Here is a 16,310-nt window from a genome sequence, read left to right on the forward strand (position 1 = left end):
CGAGACAGCCCTGCCAGAGCCAACATGGGCAGCACTTTGGCCATGGCTGCTGGGCCTGGGCCTGAGGCCACGATGGGACAAGTGACCCTTGCAGGCCTGGGGCCTCATTGCCTCCTCGTCCCTGCTCAGACGCCTGGCAGGGGCCGACATGACAAAACTAAGCTCACAGCTGTTGCAAAAGCAGGGGAAAAAGTCAAGGAGGAAGACACAACTTTGGGGGCAAGATATGAGGGACATGGCATGGACACTTCAGAAAACAACCAAAAAAAGAAAAAAATCTTTCCCATAGTCAAAGCCATCAAAATGCAGGCAGGCCATACGCCAGCAAGTGCAGGCACATGCAGCAAAGCTTGCCAAAATTGATCCCCACTGAAGGCCAAAACTGAAAAGAAGGACCTACAAACACGCTGGAATGGAGACACCATCAAAAGAAATTGCAATTGGAGGAGAGAAAAAGAAAATTTGGGAAATTTAGTGACTCTAAGAAAATGGCCCAGGATTATATCAGGTGCATTGCAAAGGACCAAAACATGCCAAAACAAAGCTCACAGAGGTCGCAAAAGCAGGGGAAAAGGTCAAGTAGGAAGACATAACTTGGAGGGGAATATATGAGGGACATGGCATGAATAATTAAAACAAAAAAAACCCAAAAAAAATCGTTCCCAAAGTCAAAGCCTCCAAAATGCAGGCAAGCCATATGTCAGCAAGTGCAGGCACATGCAGCAAAGCTTGCCAAAATTGATCCCCACTGAAGGCCAAAACAGAAAAGAACGACTTACAAACACACTGGAATGGAGACACCATGAAAGGAATTGCAAGTGGAGGAGAAAAAAAGAAAATTTGGGAAATTTAGTGACTCTAAGAAAATGGCCAGGGATTATGTCAGGTGCATTGCAAAGGACCAAAAAGATGCCAAAACTAAGCTCACAGATGTTGCAAAAGCAGGGGAACAAGTCAAGGAGGAAGACCCAACTTAGGGGGCAAGATATGAGGGACATGGCACGGACAATTCAGAAAACAACCAAGAAAAAGAAAAAAATCTTTCCCAAAGTCAAAGCCATCAAATGGAATGGCATGCCATCAAGGGCAGGGACATGCACCAAAGATTCCTCTATTGGTTCCCATTGAAATCGCAAGATTCCTTTTCCATTCCCGTAAGGAAATTTCATTTCCTTTCGGGAAGGGAAACGGAATCTTGCGAATCCCAAAAGAAAGGCTAACAAACACTCCGGAAAGGAGATAGGTTCAAATGAAATGCAATTGCAAAAAGCAGAAACACGGGAATTTTAGTGTCTTCAAAAAAATAGGCTGTGAGGAAATCAGCTGCATTGCAAAGGACCAAAACATGCCAAAACTAAGCTCACAGATGTTGCAAAAGCAGGGGAAAAAGTCAAGGAGGAAGACACAACTTAGGGGGCAAGATATGAGGGACATGGCATGGACACTTCAGAAAGCAACCAAAAAAAGAAAAAAAATCTTTCCCACAGTCAAAGCCATCAAATGGCATAGCATGCCATCAAGGGCAGGGATATGCACCAAAGATTCCTCTATTGGTCCCCATTGAAATCGCAAGATTCCTTTTTGATTTTGCCAGTAGGAAACCACAGTTTTCTTCAAGAAGAAGTTTGGAACTCACTGAGCCACAGATAACAGCATTCTAGAAATCTGCAGAACAGGTTTAGAAAGACTGAATATTTTGGCTAAAGACCCCTGAAATATTTCTAGAAAGTCTGAAGTTAATGGAAAATGGATGTTGGTATCCTTCAGTGATGAACATTAGCCAACACTTTGGCTTTGTGTTGTGCACCTGAGGCCAAACAAAAGTGTTGGACTGGCTGATCTGAGCTCTTTTGATCTCAGTAAAGAATCCTTCAAGCCACAGGAAAAAGGTGGCAATGCTCCTTTTTGCTGGCCAACCCAAGGTTTCCCAGTACAGCCATTTGCCCAGGCAGCCCAGAGCAGTGGTCACAGTGCCAAGGCTGACAGAGCTCAAGGAGAGTTTGGACAATGCTCTCAAGCACATGGAGTGACTCTTGGGGTCACTGCACATGGCCAGGAGATGGACTCGATGACCCTGATGGGCCCTTCCAACTCAGCATATTCCATGATTCTATGACCCTTATTCACACCGTGAGGTAACTTCATGTTCCCTTTAGTTTCCACTCTTGCGTGGTTTCACCTTTACAGCCAGACACAAAACGGTTTTCCTGTTTTGGGAGGTGAAATGAAGATCATTACTTGTGTCCTTGTGGCAGTCCTGAGCAAGCTTCCCTGCCACGTGTGGCAGCCTCTCAGCCCTGGGGGTGCCTGCGAGCTGGGTGACTCCAATTCTCTCCACCAGGGACAGGAGGAGTTGGGCCGCACACTCGCGCACCGGGGCGGGGCGGCTGCTGGGGAGGAGAGAGCAAACCCTGGGCACAGGGACAAGGAGCAGCGGCAGCGCCGGCCTTGGCCAGAGCTGCTCCCTGCCCTTGCTGGGGGAAGGAGCCTGGGCTCTCCCTGCACCTTCAGACACCTGCACAAGGCTCTGTCCTCAGCTAAACACAAAGGTAGCATTGCACACTAGGCCTGCCTGCACGGAAGAGGGAGGAATTCAGTCTCCCTGCACTGTCTGATACTCAGTTTCTTTCACAGTATTTACTCAGAGAAAGATTAAAGTAATAGATGACATATGAATAATTTAGCAATTAAGGACAATTGAAGCTGACCCATCAGAGGGCACCCAGTACACAGAGCTACAGCAGGACTGAGGCTCTTTCCACCCATTTATCCCCAAATCTGCAGACCTCTGGAAAATAACAAATGCAGGGAAAACACGTGGTGGGCTGTGAAGTAGCAGAATATCCAGCAATGCAGCCTGTTTCTGCTGTGGGGCTTGGCAATGGATGCATCTGAATGTTTTACCCTATTGCAAAGCTGAGGAAAGGGTGGCAGGCAGTTTAGCCAGGCTGTCCTGTTCTAGAGAGTGTCTCTTGGGAACTATCAGGCCCAGCACCAACATTCAAGGCAGCATTTGCTTCAACTGTGCCATGGCTGTCAGCCTGTGGAGGTGCCTGTAAAGTGATTCATCTTCTCAAGGCTAACGTGAAACATCAGTTTGCATAGAAAGTAGAGCTCTAAGGCCAGGACAGTCATACAAGGCTCCTTTGGCAGGAGCTGCACCTGCTGTGCAGGCTGTGCCACACCCAGCAGATTGTCCCCCATGTGCTCCACGCCCCAGCAAGGACCCTCCTCATTTCCCAAGTTAGTGGCATCATGAGGAGACATGGTTTTCCCAGGGCCTCTGTGGTTAGCACTGTGAAATACCAAACACTGCTCACAGCTGCAATTGCAATTGCCCCTCTTCCCACAAAAGCACAAGGCTCTATCCTTGGCCTTTGCAGGCACTTTCCCTTCCCCATCAGTCACCACATCTAGGAAAATCTGACAGACTGGGAGAACTGCAGGAAGCAGCAGGAAGCTGAGTCAGAGGAGCTTTAGTTTGGATATCAGGAAAAAGGGTTTTTCACCCAGAGGGTGGTTGGGCACTGGAACAGGCTCCCCAGGGCAGTGGTCACAGCACCAAGCCTGACAGGGCTGAAGGAGCATTTGGACAGCAATCTCAGGCACTTGGTGTGACCCTTGGGCTGTTCTGGGCAAGGCCAGGAGCTGGACTCCATGGTCCTGATGGGCCCCTTCCAGCTCCCCATATTCTACACTTCTGTGATTCTGAGAACTGATGGGCTGCAGGAGGGCAGAAATAGGTGACGAGAGGACAGAAGTGAGGTTGGTTGGAGAATCAAGTCACTGAGTTCATAGAAGATGCAGGATACAGGACCCTTCCCTCCAACCATTCCCATTCTCTGTCTCATCCCTTCTCCCTGCCACACACACAAAGGTGAAGAATATCACTAAAAGAAGAAGAACCTACTTGACTCCCATGTCCATGAGAGCAGTCATTGCTCGTGCAGGAGTCACATTCTCCACCAGGATCCCCAGGGTCTGACTGGCTGCTTTCTGAACAAATTCTGGGGAGATGGACACCATCTGGAGAAGGACCCGAGCACCCTCATCCACCTCAGAGTCCATGTCCTTCTTCAAGGTCACAGAGAGCTCTCCCAGAGTGACAATGGCAGAGCAGGACACCTTGGAACGGAGGTTGGTCACCTGGGGAAGCCATGAGGGGAAGCATAAGAATCACCTTGGAAAGAAAACCAGTTGCCTTCAGGAGAAGTCCCAGGAAATGACAACACATCCCACTGTGTCCAGGGGAACATACAAGTACAGGAAGAGCTGGAGAGCACAAGCACAGAAAGGCACTTACTCTGGCATCAATTTCTGGCCTCAGACCTGCTCACTGTGGGCCTAAAATAAAAATTCCACTCAGTGTTCTACTTAACACTTCTAAAATGTCCACAGCTTTCATTTTAGGCCCTTTTACTAGAAAATTAAAGCAAGGGCTGCATTCAAATCATCAAGGCACAAGTCATAAAGATAAAAGAGCCAGGTGCTCCTGTTCCAAAAAGCAACACCAGCAGTTGAAGCACTCAGCCAGGAAACAGAAAACACAGGCTCAGGTCTACAGAATAATTTGCAGTGTTGAATTACAGCTTGGGCAGAGACTGGGACTCTGGGAAATAACATCATCAGTGTCTCAGCTTCTGCATTTGCACTCAAAGATGAGTGTCAGATACCCGACCTGGCAGTAAATACAGCTGCATGTGCCCACAGATCCTACAGATAGCTGACAGAAATTAGAAATCTCAGGTCTAAAACCAGAAATGAAGGCAGACCCTGAGCACACATGGAGATGAACAAGTGTTGCCCGATTTATAGATGACACAAAACTCGGATAAGTTTTGTGGGTGCTTTATTAAGGGCCCGGGGAACTGGGGGACTCACGTCCCAAAATCCGAGCCCTCAAATTCACGTGTGGGTGCTTCCCTCTTATACATGCGATTCATAACAAAGTCTCCAAGAAACAGTTTCCCCGTTCCCCTTGCCTGGTCACAGACCCCTTGTGATACATTCCTTGGTTCACAAACAAGATCATTAATCCTCTGCTTATCTTATTCTAAGAGCATTGTATGCTGCCTCCAGACACGTTAGCATTCTTACTTTCCTGCACTAGTTTAATTATTTATTAAATCCCTAAGACTACCTGCTAGGTTACACACACAAAACTCAACACACTTTTCAACGGCTACAAAACTACTTTTAAACAAACCAGTTCACACACAACTCACTTTAATTAAATATTTTGCTAAATTTCATTTCTTTTCCAACATTTCCCCCCTTTTGAGCATCCTTCAGTCCTGCTGCAAGGATGCTCAATCAACAGTAACATCTTCATAACGAGGTGGGGAGTGTTCCTCATTCTGCCGCCCGCGGGTCATCGCCTTCAGCAACCGGAGAGATCGCCTCTTTTCCTTTTCGATCACACCTAAGAGGCATCTATATACAATCCATATAGTCACTAGAAATACTAAAAACATTAGTACATATTGTATAGCAGACGTAATCCAGCCAGACAGGTGAAGCCCCAAAGAATCAAATACTGCTCCTATCCAATTATGCTGTGCTTCCTTTTCAATTTCCTTGGTTTTTGTTTCCAGTTCTGCCAGTTGAGAAATATCTTTCTCAACTTCAAGTGTAATATTTGGAATGTGTACACAGCAATGATCTATTCTCCTACTCAGGTAACCACAAACTCCATGCTCTTTTAACAGTAGCAAATCCAATGCCATTCTGTTTTGTAGGGTCATTCTTGATGTAGCTTGCAATTGCAAATTTAGATCTTTAAATCCCTTCTTAGTAGCTGCTGCCAACCTTTCTGTCTGTCCTAACAAATTGTTGAGCATTTCCCTGTTTCGATATGTTGCTACCGGAGGGAATAATGACTCCAATATCCATCCAAATTGCACTCCTGAGCCAGGTTCATGCCACTGCTCCTCTAGGGATTCTTCCCTCTTTCTGAGTCCTTTCCTTTGGATCAATCTATTCTGTTTCCAGTATGGACACAATGTGGGAACCCCTAGGGTGATTTGTGTTACTGATCCATCTAGAGGTAAATGTGTGGTCCACTGTCCGTGTCCCAACACCCAGACTAAATTTCCAGGGCTATGCACAGTAGTATATCTGCAATCTATAGGTCCATCCATGGACTCTCTGCTAACCGTGTGATCATACCCCCTACACTCGCATCCCCACTTTAATGCCATTTTCACCGGTACCAATCCAATTCGGTCTTCCGGTGTATCACATGTAAAAACCTCAGTACAATTCCAATCCTCTTTCTGCGGTCTGAACTCTGGGGAAGATGTAGACGTGAGAAGGGCCCTATAATGTGACTGATTCTTTACTCCTGACCATTGGATGCACCATTGTACTTCCCCAAGGTAATTATAGTGTTCCAAAACACTAGGTCCCCATAATGTCTTCCAACTATTCCAGGTGTCAAAATTCTGTGTGACATTCTGACAACTCATCTCATTTCGTTGGGATTTCGTTCTTATTCGTACTGTATTGCATGGCTCATCTATTGGGGTTGCAATTAAACACCTCCTGGTATTTTGAATCCAACCATAATGATTGGATTTCTTTTCACATTCCTCTCTAGTCATAGCCCGAATGGTCATACACAAATCTCTCCATACATCTACTGGTTTGGGAACTGACTGGCAGGACCATGAAACATTCTTGAATGTTTCAGGCATTTTGGTTACTGGTATTATTCCCCAGGGAATTGGTTCACCTGCAGCCTGTGGTAATGGCAGGCAAGCTGTTATTTTAGTCACATTCTGCATGATCCCAAAATCTCTGATTAATCCTACCACTAAGTTTTCCTGCTCAGTATTGCATTCTATTGTATCATTAACCTCTCGTCTACTCCTTCTACCGTGTCTCTGTAAGGATAACATCATTCTGTCATGCCTCCACCATGCATTTCCTATTCTAGGATTAGTGACACTCGACCACCCACAACCTTTGCCTTCCTTCTCCCACCAACTGGTCCCGTCCTCTATTCTGTCCCAGGTCAGTTCCCTATTTTGCTTCTACCATTTGACCCAAAGGTTCCTTTGATATCTTGATCTTACTAGGAAGGAACAATTTATTCTGAGAGGTGGCCCATCTCACATGTCCACTGCCATTGATACTGGATTAACCTTTATGTTTTCAGCACGATCCCCTGTCCATGGCAAAACCCTCATACTCACTCTTTTGTAATCAAAACTATCCCGTATTTTGACCAAGCATGTATATTCTCCCGTATCGTTTGTGGTTACCTTGGTAAGATTCAGTACCGTGTTTCCTTGTTGTTTATCCTGATCCCAACCGACTCCTATCTTGCCTCGGCTTCTTTCAGCCCCCCGTTGCCATATTGCAATAACTTCACCGGCCTCAACTTTCTGGCTGTCAAAGATAACACAAGTTAATTGAACATCCATCCCTTCCATGACTGTAACCTTTGTTTCTTCAACCTGTACTAGAGTAGACCCTTGAACGGGTAATAGTCTCATGATCACTAGCAGTAATATAATTAAGAAGGCGGCTTTGCGCGGAAGATCATCCGGGTTGGAGACACTATCTGGGTTTCCCACTGGAACGGTGCCTTCTTTACCCTGGTGTAATGAATCCAAGCATCCATCCCCTGGACCTTCACCGCCGTGTAGGTCGTCATCATCACCTGGTGGGGTCCGCTCCATGATTCCCGTAGCGAATCCGTGATCCACTTCTTGACGTACACCTGGTCCCCAGGCTGGATGTCGTGGACAGAATTCTCCAGCGTGAGCAGTCTATTTCACTGTAACATATTTCTTAAAGAATTCTATTAAGTGACATAACATACTCTGCAATCGCCTGGTCCCCACTCACATGTACCTCCCCTTTTAATACAGTTGCATGATATGGTTTGCCATATAATATCTCATATGGACTTACGCCTACCTTTTCCCTTGGTTTAATTCGAATCCTGAGTAGGGCCAAAGGCAAAGCTTGAGGCCAGTGCAGTTTAGCTTCCTGGCAAATCTTTTTGATTTGTCCTTTCAGGGTTTGATTCATCCTTTCCACCTGCCCACTAGACTGAGGTCTCCAGGGGGTATGCAAAGTCCAGGTTATATCTAACATTCGTGCTAATTCCTGCACTACCCCGGCTATAAAATGCGGACCCCTATCTGATGACAATCCTAAAGGTACTCCAAATCTTGGTATTATTTCTTTTAACAAGGTTTTTACCACCTCCTTAGCCTGATTAGTTCTACATGGAAAAGCTTCCGGCCACCCTGAGAATGTACATACGTACACTAACAAGTATCTGTATCCCTGTGCCCTAGGCAATTCAGAAAAATCAACTTGCCAGTAATCTCCTGGTTGTGGCCCGACTTGCAACTTTCCCATTTGTATTTGTCTCCTAACTACTGGATTATTTTTCAAACATACCGGGCACATTGCATTAACTCTTTTTGCCATTGTTAACATCTGATTAGAGATTATCTCATTCTTCAAAAATTTTACCAATACCTCTGCCCCCCAATGACATTTGTTATGTTCTGATTCCAAAATAAATTTCATTATGCGGGTAGGTACCACTATTTGTCCCATTGGTGTAACGTACCACCCAAGTTGATTCTTCTGTGCCCCTAGCAAGTTTATTAGTTTTCCATCTTCTATTGAATATTTGGGCTCCTGATTCAGGTATGGGGTAGCCGGATTTGTTCTTACCGGTACCAATGCCATTTGAGTCCATACTTCCCGTGTCACTTGCGTGCTGTAACATCAGCAAATCGATTTCCTCTGTAAACGTCTCCTTCCGCAGTCTGATGTCCTCTAACATGCATTATTGCAACTGCTTTGGGACTGTGTATCGCATCCAGTAGCTGTAGCACTTCTTCCCGGTGCTTGATGTTGGTTCCCTGTGAATTCAAAAGCCCCCTTTCCTTCCATAATGCCCCATGTACATGAACCACACCAAAGGCATATTTAGAATCTGTCCAGATATTAACCCTTTTGTCCTTGCTCAAATACAGGGCTCCGGTGAGTCCAATTACCTCTGCCTTCTGGGCCGAAGTTCCAGGTAACAAAGCCCTTGCCTCTATTACCTGATCCAATGTTACCACTGCATACCCGGCATAGCGAGTCCCATTCTCGACAAAACTGGATCCATCAGTGTATAGTTCCCATTCAGGTTCTTCCAATGGTTCATCCTTTAGGTCGGGTCTGCGAATCCAGTTGTTTAGAGAAGTATCCCACTGGCCTCTTCCAGGATCCCACCTTCTGGGTGAGGACCCCCAATGCCAGTTTTTGCCTCTCATTCACGTACAACTGGAATTCCTTGGTCAGGTCAGGGAGTCCTAGGGCTGGGGCCTCCTTTAGTGCCTGCTTCAATTCCTGGAAGGCCTTCTTTTGCTGTGTCGTCCACTCCAACCGATGCTGCTTCAAGGCCTCATATAGTGGCTTGGCTAGGAGACCGAAATTCATGATCCACAGTCGACACCATCCCACCATTCCTAGACAAGATCTCAATTCCTGATGGTTACGAGGCAAAGGAATAGCACATATTGCCTCTATTCGGTTTACTCCCAAATGTCTCTGCCCTTGTGTGATCTCACAACCGAGGTAAATAACGCTATTTTTGACCAATTGAGCTTTTTCCTTAGAAACCTGATACCCTGCTTGGCCAAGCATGTTGAGTAATTTAATTGTTAATTCCACGCACATTTCCCTTTCCTTAGTAGCCAGAAAAATGTCGTCCACGTACTGCAGGACTACATACAAGGATGGGGATATTGTTACCTGGGTTATCTTCCATTCCTCCAGCTCCTTGGCCAGTTGGTTTCCAAAAATAGTAGGGGAGCATTTAAATCCCTGTGGGAGTCTCGTCCACATAAGCTGCTTCTTTCTCCCAAAATCAGGACTCTCCCACTCAAAGGCAAAATATTTCCTACTCTCTACTGCCAGTGGGATGCAGAAGAAGGCATCTTTAAGGTCAATCACTGAGAACCATTTAAACTCCTCCGATACAGATGTTAACAAGGTATAAGGACTAGCAACAACTGGATGTATGTCTTTCACTATTTCATTAATAGCCCTTAAGTCCTGTACCAAACGGTACTTACCATTAGGTTTCTTTACTGGAAAAATTGGAGTATTATACTCCGATTCACATTCCTGTAATATTCCTTGAGCCAAAAATTGTTTAATTAACGGGGCTACTCCCCTCCTTGCCTCAAGCTTCAAGGGGTATTGCTTTATCCTCACTGGTCGGGCCCCTTCCTTTAGCTCCACCTTTACTGGCTGCACAGCTTTAGATTTTCCGGGGACCCCTGACTCCCATACCCAGGGTACTACAGCCTGCTCAATTTCTTCTGGAATAGGAGAGGCATCCACTTCCTTGATTACAAAAATGCCTGCTATTTGTTCCTCAGGTATTTCCAATTTCACCCTTCCCCCTTCAAATATTATTTTCGCATTAAGTCGGGACAACAGGTCTCTGCCAAGAAGGGGTGTGGGGCAGTTTGGCATATACAAAAATTGGTGATCTAATTCCTTCCCCCCAAACCTAAGATTTAAAGGTTGTAAAAATGGTTGTTCCTCTAGCTTCCCTGTTGCCCCCACCACCTGTACCGTTGTGTCACTCAAAGGTCCCAATTGTCTATTGAGTACAGAATAAGTAGCTCCAGTGTCTACCATAAATTCTTGATCCTTTCCATCTATTTCTAAAACTACCCTTAAATCCTTTTCTAGTCAGCTTTGATTCTGATAGTTTCCCAAAACTAGTGCTTGAGCAACTTCTGCTGGTCCTCCTGTGAATCCTCCCACAGGAGCATTCCCCATTGGACCTGTCCTTAATCCCATGTTTCCCATGCCCATACCTCCTCTAACCGGGCATTCATTTTTCCAGTGTCCCAATTGTCGTCAAAACGCACACTGGTTTGGATCCAACCTCCCCATGTTAGGTGCAAACCCAAATCCTCCCCGACCTCTTGGCAACCCCCCTCTGTCCACGATTAGTTCCTCCCCGACCTCGACCCCTAATGGGTCTTCCTCCTGCCCCTGTCTGTTGCATTACAGCCAGAATACTAGCTTGTTGTCTTTTTGGAGTTTCTTTTTCCCTGTTGTTATATACCTTCCACGCTACCTCCAGCATTTTATCCAAACTTCTAGTATCCTCTCCTTCCAGCTTTAGTAACTTTTTCCTAATATCCTCTTGTGATTGCCCCCATAAACAACAAGGCCAATTGAAGTTTTCCTGATTGATCCTCTACATCTAAATTAGTAAACTTCCGAGCCATGTCTTTTAATCGTTCTAAAAAGGCAGACGGAGACTCATTCTTGTCCTGCTTGACCGAATACAACTTAGACCAGTTCATAGTCTTAGGTATTCCTGTCCTAATTCCTTCCACCAACAATTCCTGATTCGTTTTACAGCCCTTATTCCTCCCGTAGAGTTTGGGTCCCACTTAGGTTCCTCACTTGGTACCAATTCATCAACTGTCTCATTTAGTTGTCTCAACCGAATCTCCTCATGAGCCTTTTCTCTAGTGGCTCTAATAACCATTTCCTTTTCCGTGGAATCCATTATAGTATCTAATAATACCTGTAAATCATTCCAGTCCGGATTCTGAGTCTTTATTACCATTTTAACCACCCTTGCCACCCTTTCAGGATCCTCCCGATAACTCCCCGCTGATTGCTTCCATATTACCAAATCCCCGGGGGAGAAAGGCACCTTTATAAGTATCCTTTCTCCCTGTGGTCCCACAGCTTCCCTTAACGGCGCAATTAACTGTGGCCCCTTCTGCCCCTTCCTTCCCTTGTGAGTCCGCCCTGCTAACGGAGTTCCTTTAACACTCTCATTCTTTTCTAAATCACCACCATCACTATCACTCTCACTAGATCCCATTTTTATAGCTATATCCGCAGAGGGAGCAGGGGGCACATTAGGAGCAACCGGAACCCTCGGAGGTGCTATACAATAAGACAAATCTTCCTTGACTGAAGGATACAAATTACGCTCCTTTCTTTCTTTACATCCCACACACTCCCTTTCATCATTCACTTCTAAAACAAAAATACCGCATTCCTTTTGCCATTCCTCTTTCCGATATAAAACGAAAAACAAATCCAAATACGGTATTTCATCCCATTTCTCATTTCTCCTTAAAAATTGCATCAAAGATTCCATTATCCCCAATTCCAGTGTACCATTCACCGGCCATCCCACTTCCCCAATCTCATATTCAGGCCACCAATGATTACAATAATCTATCATTTTGCTTTTATCCAATTCTTGATAATACCCCTCATTTTTCCACCGTTTCAATATACAACCTAATGGTGTATTTCCAGGTATTTTACCATTGGCTTGCACTAAGGTTTTAAAAGTTTTAAAAGACATCATATGACAACCTTTAATTCCACTATTAATCCCAATAAACCAATATACCTTAAACCAATATACCTTCTCGCCGTCCTTCCCTAAAACAAACAGGAGGTGAGTTCCGGCCCTGCGTCCTTAGACGTCTTATGGCCGGAGCCTAGGCTTTTTTACCAACCACCAAATCCAAATCCAATTATCACCTTTTTCCAATATAAAGCACCTTCGGGCTCACCTTGGCAATTGTCCAACAGGCACGGGGTGTCGGGTACGACCGATTACTCCCCGAGAAGTGCTCGGTGCCGGCTTGGAGTGGATCGGGACGCGAACCGCCCCAGCAGCCCTTGGAGTCCTGCCGCGGTCGCCAGAAAACTGTTGCCCGATTGATAGATGACACAAAACTCGGATAAGTTTTGTGGGTGCTTTATTAAGGGCCCGGGGAACTGGGGGACTCACGTCCCAAAATCCGAGCCCCCAAATTCACGTGTGGGCGCTTCCCTCTTATACATGCGGTTCATAACAAAGTCTCCAAGAAACAGTTTCCCCGTTCCCCTTGCCTGGTCACAGACCCCTTGTGATACATTCCTTGGTTCACAAACAAGATCATTAATCCTCTGCTTATCTTATTCTAAGAGCATTGTATGCTGCCTCCAGACACGTTAGCATTCTTACTTTCCTGCACTAGTTTAATTATTTATTAAATCCCTAAGACTACCTGCTAGGTTACACACACAAAACTCAACACACTTTTCAACGGCTACAAAACTACTTTTTAACAAACCAGTTCACACACAACTCACTATAATTAAATATTTTGCTAAATTTCATTTCTTTTCCAGCACAAGCACATACCTACTCTACACACCGTGTATGAAGTATAGGGGACAATTCAGAACAATGTTCTCACCTCGCTGGTAACTGCCAAGCAAACCTGACAGAGGCTTCAAAGCAGGACCTCTGAATGGGACCCAGCCAGGTGTTGGATGGTGAAGAGTCCCTTCTCGTTCAGCTCCCTGAAAGGCAGAAGATTGATTTTTCTCTCCACCAAGGCAGCACCCTCTGAAACGAGCAGCACTGGGACAGGTCCTTGGAGGTGTCAGGGATGGGCAGGGGCCTTTGGAGCCTGCAGTTGCTCCTCAGCTTGGCCCCTCTCCTGCAGAGGCTGGTCCAGGCCAACACTTGGGTGGTGCTCCGGGGCCTGGAGCCAGGGGTGAGGCACCACATCCAGCTGTGCAGCAAGCCCGACGGTACCTCCATGGACGGCGTCTGGGGGCCCTGGTCACAGGCTCTGGCTGCAGAGACCCCCCACTCCTCCGGTGAGCAGCCATCCCCTCTGCAGGGTGCTGGCAGCAACAGCAGGGAGGCACCCACGCCTGGGGCTGCTGGGGTGGGGGTCCTGTTGTAGCAAGGTGTGACTCCCAAGTTTTGGGGGGCCAAGGGGAAGCAGCCCCCTCCCTGTCCTGGCTCTCCCTGCCCAGGAGACATTGGGCTGTGCTGCAGAACCCCTTACCTGCGGCACGAGCGCTGCGAGTGGAGCTGGGACCCTGCAGAGCCCCACAGCTCCCACCAGCTCCTCTACCGGCCACCTCCGAGCGGGGCTGGCACAAGGTAAGGGGCATGGCAGGCAGGTGGCACCCATGCAGGCACATCCCAGAGACCACTGGTCCTGCTGTGTCCCAATATCCCACACTGGGCCCCTTGCCCATGCCCTGCTCTGTCCTGCCCTTCCACCACCAATCTCATACCCCCTCACCACATTGCACCTCCAACTACAAGCAGCAGTAGCTTTCCTGGGGAAGAGCAGGAGGAATGCTGGCTGTGGGTTTGCTTTGGTGAGACTGACTGGCTCCCCACTCCTCCCACAGGGAAGATGCATGGCAACAGTGCGAGGAGGTAAGCAGGGGGGCACAGGGCACCTATGCCTGCACTTTCCAGCCCAAGGCTGGCAGTGCCATCTCTGTCCTGGTGAATGTCACCAGGACCCACATGCTGCCCACACTCAGCTACTTCAAGGAGCCCTTTTGGCTGCACCAGGCTGGTGAGTCCCAGTGCCACCGCAGCCCCTGCTTGTCTCACAGGGGACACAGTGTCCCATGTCCCGTTTCACAGGAGCGACGAATGCCTATCCCCAACACCAGCAATGCTCACAGATGCCCCACAGCTTGTGCAGGCAACAGTGTCGCAGGGCCGGCTGAGCGTGCAGTGGCTGCCGCCCCTGGAGCTGCCTGCAGAGCAGCTGGACTACCAGGTCCGCTATGCCATGGAGAAAAGCCATGACTGGAAGGCAAGGCCTGCCCAGGGAAGCCCGAGCAGCGCTGCCCCCCTCCGCTGCTGACACACGGCAGGCGCGGGCTCGGGCCAAGCGGGACCCGCCCCTTGGTGCCAGCCCACAGCAGCCATGCCTCCGGCTCGGCTCTGCCCCGCAGGTCCTGCAGGTTCCGCGAGCAGCGAGGAAAGAGGTCCTGGACCTGCGGCCAGGCTCCCGCTACCCCGCGCAGGTGCGGGCCCAACCCAGCGGGCCGTGGTACCGGGCAGCTGGAGCGCCGGGACCAAACCCGTTGTGGTTGATGCCGTGGCCGATGCGGGTAAGGGGCAGGGCTGGAGGCTGCGGCCGCAGAAGCCTCACGGCTGAGGGCAAGAGGCAGACAGTGCTGGAAATGGGGAGGGGGGCACGGGGCAGGGGGCTGCGAGGGGCTCAGAGATGGTGGCTCTGGGAAAGGCTACAGTTCCGGCATTCCTCCGCCGATGCAGGCTGGCTCAGCCCCAGTGTTACGGTGGTGCCGCTGCTCTTCTCAGCAGCGCTCCTGGGGCTGTGTTGCACCTTCCCCTCCCTCTACAGGTAAGGGCTGTGCCGGGGGCAGGCGGGGGGGTCCAGCACCAAGCCTGGGCAACTTGAATGGGGCATTAGGGCACCTCAAGTCTGAGGGTAAATTCGATGCCCCTTCCTGCGTACCCAGCAACATGAAGCCGAAACTCCGGCCGCCCGTTCCTGAGCTGCACCGTGCTCTGGGCAGCTTCCTCCAGGAAAGCAGCAAGCACGGCCAGGCCAGTGGGTGGGCAGGGCGACTCAGCTGCTCCCAGGGGCAGCTCGAAGGGCAGCCCCTACCCCGTCCACTCCATGTCGCCCCAGGCCATGCCTTCGAAAAGCAGCCGCTGGAGGAGACCGTCCTGCCCTGCCTGCTGGAGGTGCTGCCCGGCCCGCCGCCGGAGCACTCTGGGGGCCGCCTGTCCAGCACCGACATGGCCAACCAGTCCTACCTGCTCATGAGCGGCTGGGAGCCGCGGGCAGCCACGACCGCCCCCACCCCGCCATAAACTCCTGCTCCCCCCGAGCCCCCGCCTGGTCCCTCCTGCGGCGCCGCGCCCCCGGCGCGGATCGCCCCGCCTTAGCAAGACCTGGTCCCGCCTCCGCTCCCGCCCCCTCACTTCATGCGCGGAGCGCTCCGCCCCGTCCCGCGGCTCAGCCAATCGCGTTGCGTCGCGCGGCCGTCGCCGGGCAGTGCGCGGCCGTTGGGTGTGAAGCGGCCCAGCGGGGCCCCGTCCGCCCGCCGTTTGAAATGCTGCGGGGCGGGCGAGCGGCGGCGGCGCCGCGGAGGTGAGCGTGCCACAGGGCCGGAGAGGCGGCCTGCAGGCGCAGTCCCGAGCGGGGAGGCTGTGGTGAGGCGGGCAGGGGAAGGGAGAATGTCGCTTATCGGAGGGAGCCCCAAAGAGCGGCTGGAAGAGGTGCCGGCTGATCAAGGACCCCCGAGGAGCGGAGGGAGGGAGGGCGTATCGGCTGACGGAGTGTCCCGAGGAGCGGCTGGGGAGAGTGGCGGTGTGCGTTGGCGGGCAGGAGCGGCCGCAGCGCTTGCACGGTCCGGTGGTGGGGAGGCCGGCGGGGCTGTCGGAGCAGGCTCAGCCCGGCCGCTGGGCACGGCTAACCCCGCCCGCCCGCCCGCAGGACCACGGCGCAGTT

General features: G+C 49.6%; 1 protein-coding gene across 1 annotated transcript; it reads left to right on the forward strand.

Annotated features, from left to right (window-relative positions):
* The first annotated feature begins 9,721 nt into the window (after nt 1-9,721).
* LOC131568146 (thrombopoietin receptor-like) lies at nt 9,722-15,670 on the forward strand. Its single transcript, XM_058820065.1, is given in 10 exon segments — nt 9,722-9,775; nt 13,515-13,671; nt 13,834-13,963; nt 14,221-14,393; nt 14,494-14,639; nt 14,782-14,881; nt 14,884-14,959; nt 15,021-15,194; nt 15,313-15,404; nt 15,486-15,670. Coding segments are annotated over 10 exon segments (1,287 nt in total).
* The last annotated feature ends 640 nt before the right edge of the window (nt 15,671-16,310 follow it).

Source organism: Ammospiza caudacuta, chromosome 26 (assembly GCF_027887145.1).
Source record: "Ammospiza caudacuta isolate bAmmCau1 chromosome 26, bAmmCau1.pri, whole genome shotgun sequence".
Taxonomy (NCBI): domain Eukaryota; kingdom Metazoa; phylum Chordata; class Aves; order Passeriformes; family Passerellidae; genus Ammospiza; species Ammospiza caudacuta.